The 5,698-nt window shown below is 44.3% G+C and overlaps 1 protein-coding gene across 1 annotated transcript; it reads right to left on the reverse strand.

The window, feature by feature from the left end:
- Window positions 1–263: 263 nt before the first annotated feature.
- Window positions 264–5,475, reverse strand: LOC123091863 (mannose-6-phosphate isomerase 1). The gene is made up of 4 exons (XM_044513468.1): window positions 4,704–5,475; window positions 3,308–3,520; window positions 1,317–1,583; window positions 264–914 (listed from the first exon to the last, which is right to left on the reverse strand). Exons 1-4 carry the CDS (start codon window positions 5,283–5,285, stop codon window positions 594–596), a joined length of 1,383 nt encoding a protein of 460 aa, XP_044369403.1. The 5' UTR covers window positions 5,286–5,475; the 3' UTR covers window positions 264–593.
- Window positions 5,476–5,698: the final 223 nt, after the last annotated feature.

Below are 5,698 nucleotides of genomic sequence, written 5' to 3' on the forward strand. Positions count from 1 at the left end.
AAAACGACGGCATAAAGCTCCCCAATGTACAATTGAATTGGACGTGTTCCACGTACACCATTACTACTAGTTACTGAAACTAGCGAAGCGAGAAGCTGTCCTCCTTCATCGTCCTTATCCCTCGCCCTAGTTTTTTTTCTTTTTTTTTTGAGCTGCGCCCTAGTATTACTTGCTCGTGAGATCTACTAATCGGTCCTTTACAATGAGGCAGGGAAAGACCTCTCTTGGGACCAAACACATGCACGAAACGTTTTCGAACACTATTAAGCACGAGATATCAAGGCATTAATTTTCCTTCCCAATTTCCATGTACACATATAGATAGTTGAAGCTCAACTACAGACTGCATTTTCTCATCCCAGCTTACTGAAAATTAGATGCCTATGAATACGTAAACATGATTAAGATATGAACGAATGGACTCAACTCTCGACTTGCCTATACACTATGATAAACTTTGGCTAACTAACCTTACAACAAGTTCAGTATTCTTGATGTGCATGTAAAAACCTGGTAACATAGTACGAACACCGGGTGATCCCTCTTGCAACAACCATGGCCCTTGAAATTACCCATCTGGAGGGTTATCCATGTCAACAGAAGAATCTGCTGTTTACTCCGGCTCTGTACAGCTGCAAGCACCCAGGGCCAGAAGCGTGAAGCTTCACCTCCGTGCGTGCCAGCACAAAGAAAACATCCCCTTCCTTTGCTACTCCTTCGTCAGGCATGCCATCAGCCTGGATCTCGCCCTCCCCAGTCATGACGAGGAAGATGGATGGGCCAGGCACTGGTAACATGGTAACCGATTCACCTTGAGGTAGCAAGTAGCGATCAACTTCGAACTCATCGAATGGGGGTGTGTAACGAATTACATATGGCTGAACCAGAACACCTTGCAAAATTTCGGGGAACATCTGCATGCACAAGATCAAATGTGTATTACTTAAGGGAATAAAGCATAGTGTTTTAGAGAATATTTAAGCAACATATGTAAAAGCCTCATTGGCCCATCGGATATTCCAGCCAAAGTCTCTCAATGTGATCAAACTCCAAATGTTTTCGAAAACCACTTCTAATTGCTAAACTATGTTACAAACAACCGATTTTAGCACACTAGCATGTCACAAAATAACCTATTACAATTAACCTGCAGCAAAAAATAATCAGAAACACTACTGACTACCGATAGATGATGCTAAGCTGTATGCTGACAAAAATGAACACAATATGGCAAATAAAGAAACTGCATGCCAAAAGAATTGAGATTATAAACAGGACACTAGAGGTACAAATGAAAGGAACACAAAAAAACAAACCTGCTTGTATGTCAGCATGGAGCAAAGAGTTTGGACATCTTTGTACTTAGGAGTCAGACCAGCACGAATTACATTGTCTGAGGTAGCCATGCATTCAACACACTCTCCTGATAGATATGCATGTGGTTCGTTGGCACCAATGTAAAGTGCTTCACCAGGGCTGAGCTTAACATAGTTAAAGAAAAATGCTGATAAAACGCCAACATCTCCTGGGTACTGCTGCTCTAGTGATAAAACTAGTTGCTCCTTCTCTGTAAAGGTTCTAATCTGAATGGGAGAAGACATTATCAGTGCAAATAGTTGAATTACAAATTCTAGGTTTTCCAAAACATATTGACCTTTTTCTTCAAACCAGCAATAGCTGCGTATGTATATTCCTAATGGTGTGATGATTCTGACTCAAGTAACACCAAGACAGCAAAATGAAAGTAGCAGAAAATAAATCAATGTGCTGTGAGGAAAAGAACAAAGACACCAATAACAAAGATATCTTATGCTTGCAATAGTTTTCAGATTATATACTGGCTCCATGTATGCAAAGTAAAACTTCATAAGATTTTCAATTAGGAAAACTCCTCCACAGGGAAAGCAGCAGTGCAGAAGTTAATAGTCTAGTTACATGTATCTTAGCGAGATTTTCAACTACCTAATTTGTACTGAATACTTGGGACATGCATTACCAAATGATGTTGGCTGCCCACTACGATATAACTGAATAATTAGCTTCAGCAAGCAGTGATATCGCTTTGGTGGCTACAACCAAACGATGATTACTACCTAGTTAGCTTGATTGTCTCATCGTTAATATTCACAACCATCACCTTCCAAATTAAATACCCAGCTTAATACTCCCAGAATCTTTTTGAGTTGAAATGAATACTTCTTCGGTGTCTACGTGTTCCATAGGTAGGATCCTAGAGCAAAATCAATTATTCCCAGACAACCATCAACTACACTAGTGCGTAGTTATAGCAATCCTACTCCCACCAGGGCAGCTCCATAAATATTGGTACTTATGCATTCCCTTCAGCGGATTGAGATGTTACTCTGAAGCAGCTATCAAAATTCATGTTTACTTATTTATAGCATAGCGCATACATAGTTTATACGTGCAGTCTTTAAGGACAAGTAAGTAACAATTCAAATTCAGATCTATTGTTCTACCTTTTCCAGGTAGTCGACAGCTATTCACAGCTACCTACACCAAAGAAGAGTTCGGCCCAATGTTTTATTTCTGTCTTAGTGAAACCCGATTCAACACTAAAAGTATATTGACTCTTTCCCAAGACATTTTTCTGTAAATACTGCATATTTGGTTCCATCCATAAATCTAATTTCCCTCCTATTCTCTGAGTTCCAGAGATTCCATGGATAGAGAGTCAGTTCCAATAGACTTATGGAACGTTCCCATTCGTGTGCATCCAGCAGGAATTGAACCGATAAATTTACCAATTATGAGTTGGTCGCTTTAACCATTCAGCTATGGATGCTTAGCAGGGATCATCGTACATCATAAATAACCAATTTTCATATATAAAGACATATCATAGAAGAATGAAATCAGTTACTCATATTTACTATATTTTTTATACTGTACAGTTGGCCTAAAATAATTTTTAGACACTGGAACTGTAAGAACCTGGAAAGCAAAAAATAAATAAAAAATTAACCAAAAGCATTTAATAGCCAAGTGTAGGTCTCAAAAAATTACTGTCATATACGACAAGATTGACCTGCATGACTGGTAGGTAGCATTCAACTATGCTTTTCCTAGACATTTCCTATGACTTTCACTTCCACCATTGTTAAGAAAGAAAATAAAAAATGGAGGAGCTGCTTATGGTTGATACACAAACATGGACAAAACAATTGCAGATAGTAGAGCACTAGGAAACGAGAGATACTGACATCAACCTCCCAGTGAACACAATCATAGGTAATTCAAATGAACATGAAATTGTCTATGCCAATAACCCAGCAAAGATATTTACCTTTATCTCCCCATTCAAGCGACTCTTTAATTTGGAAATTGCTTCAGCAACTGCTTCTTTGCTTGTTGCCATTAGCTTAGTAAAAGCTGATTGCAGATATGACCTTACTCCAATACCTCCATCGTGCTCTTTGGCAGTCATAAGCTTCACAACATCTTCTTTGCCAACTAACATTCGAACCTCAGGTACAGTCCTCAAAACATCCTTGAGCTCCTGGACCACAGTATGAATAAATCAGTACTTGATTCTAAAATGATCGACTGTTAATTGCTTACAGTTCCAGAAGCTCATAGTTAATATCATAGCCCACATTTTCAACAACCGAGTGTTTGCACTATCTGGAACACCATGCATCCTTTTTGGAAGAATATAACCAATGCAAGATAGAATTTGAAGCATCTAAAAAGAGGCAAACTGTACTTTCTACGAAACAGGATAGTTCTTCCAAAATGAATATAGCAAAGGTTTCTCTGCTCCATACTTCCCTCCCTAAACGTACCTATCTAATTATTAGTCAAGAAAAGAGGAGTGCCTCTTACAATACTTTAGCTACACTAACCATTTAGCCAACAAGAATCTAAACTTCACCGTAAATACTTTACAAGAGTCTAATAGTTATCCTAATAACCCTTATTTACCCATCTGGTATGCAATAAAAAAACTATTGCCACATAGCAAATTCAGTCGAACAAACATCAGGCAACGCCAATTGCACAGCGGCTTTGACTATCCATAAATTTCCTGCCACCTACCAAACCAGCGAACTTTTCCAACCACATCGCTGGATGTGATTTGGACAGAATGTGTGCATGGGGCCAACAATTAAGGTGCCAATGCCGCCGAGGCATATCCAGGACAACTTGCTGGACGCCATCACTGTCTTCTGAACAAGGACCACGGTACCTCATGGAAGGCAAGTGATTTGCCAGCATGTTCATACTCTGTTTTTAAACTCTTCTTCTGACAAAATTTCTAAAAAAGAAACAAGGGTTGCTCACCTAAATGCAGATGGTACTTCTGCGAATAATCAGACCTTGATCGTTGGGCTGTCAGTGAGCAATTACACTATTCTACAGTTACAAATCTCTATTATTATTATCAAACTCGTTAGCAGCCAGATCCACACCCCACTTGGTATTTTGACATTGGTCAGCTCATCCCACCAACCCATCAGGAATCATATTGGGAATCTGCTTGCCACGTCGAATAAACAATCCACCTACCGCATCAAACTTCGCTAAGTAACTAACTCAACGCATCAGCTGACCCTATTAATAATTCCAGGTCAACCAAACCATTAGAATAATCGCAGATCAGCGTAGATGGAAATGAATCGGCCATTCAACACAGCAGCGATTCAACAGTACGTGCACGCAAGGAATGCAGGGGCACAAACCTGGACGCTGACGAAGCCGCAGAGGGCGCGGAACTCGGTGACGGCAACGGCCATCTCAGGCTTGTGGTTGGCGTCGCGGTACGTGGTAGGGCGCAGCGCGTGGAGCGCCCTGGCGAGCTCCCTGTCCGGATGCGCCTGGATGGAGAGCGGCTTCGCCACCGAGAGCACCTTGAATAGGAAGGGGAGGTCGCCGTCCCAGCGCGCGGTGACGGCGCGGCCGAGGAGCGCAGCGGGGTTGCGCGCCAGCCACTCCCTGAGCGAGACCGCGCCCCCGTCGTCGGATGCTAGCGACGACGGGGCAGCCGGGTGGGTGCCTATCCAGAGCTCGGCGCAGGGGCGGCCCTCCTCTGTCTCGCCGGCGAGGCGAGCGACGAGGGAGGCGTCCCCGCGGCTGCCCCACTCGTAGTGCTGCACGGCGCCGCGCAGCCGTAGGACGCCCTTGGGGGGAGAGCACGGCTTCAGCTCCGGGTCGTGTTCGCGGTCGGCGGGGAGGAGGAGCCCCAGGCCACCCATCGCGCCTAACCCTAGCCCGAGGCCGAGCCCCAATTGGGCGGAGGAGGAGGCGGTGGAGGAGGACGCCATCGAGGCAGCGAGGGCGTCGTCGGCGGGAAGGAGGAGGATTTGGTCTGCGCGGCCGTTGGGTGGGGGGCGAGTGGGCAGTTGCGCGGTTGGGTTTTCTGGAGGGAAATGCGAACGGAAGCGGTGAGGGGAAGAAGAAGAAGAAAGGAAGAGGCGACGACGACGGGAGGCGAAAGCGAGAGGTGAGGCCGGAAAGGGTCAAGCGAGGATGGTAGCCATACCGCGGCAGTTTGGCTCGGTTTGCGGTGTGAAGGCTGCGGATGCGGTCGTTGGGCCCGCATGTCAGCCTAAGTGTGTCTCCGGTTCGAAAGGACCACATGTGAGTGACTACTAGATCGCGACCCGGCAGTGGGCGTGGTGGAACGATGAATACGGGCATCTTCAAATCTGACCCGCAAATCAATAGGCAATTCGTT

The sequence above is a fragment of the Triticum aestivum genome, chromosome 4B (genome assembly GCF_018294505.1).
Source record: "Triticum aestivum cultivar Chinese Spring chromosome 4B, IWGSC CS RefSeq v2.1, whole genome shotgun sequence".
In the NCBI taxonomy this organism is placed as follows: domain Eukaryota; kingdom Viridiplantae; phylum Streptophyta; class Magnoliopsida; order Poales; family Poaceae; genus Triticum; species Triticum aestivum.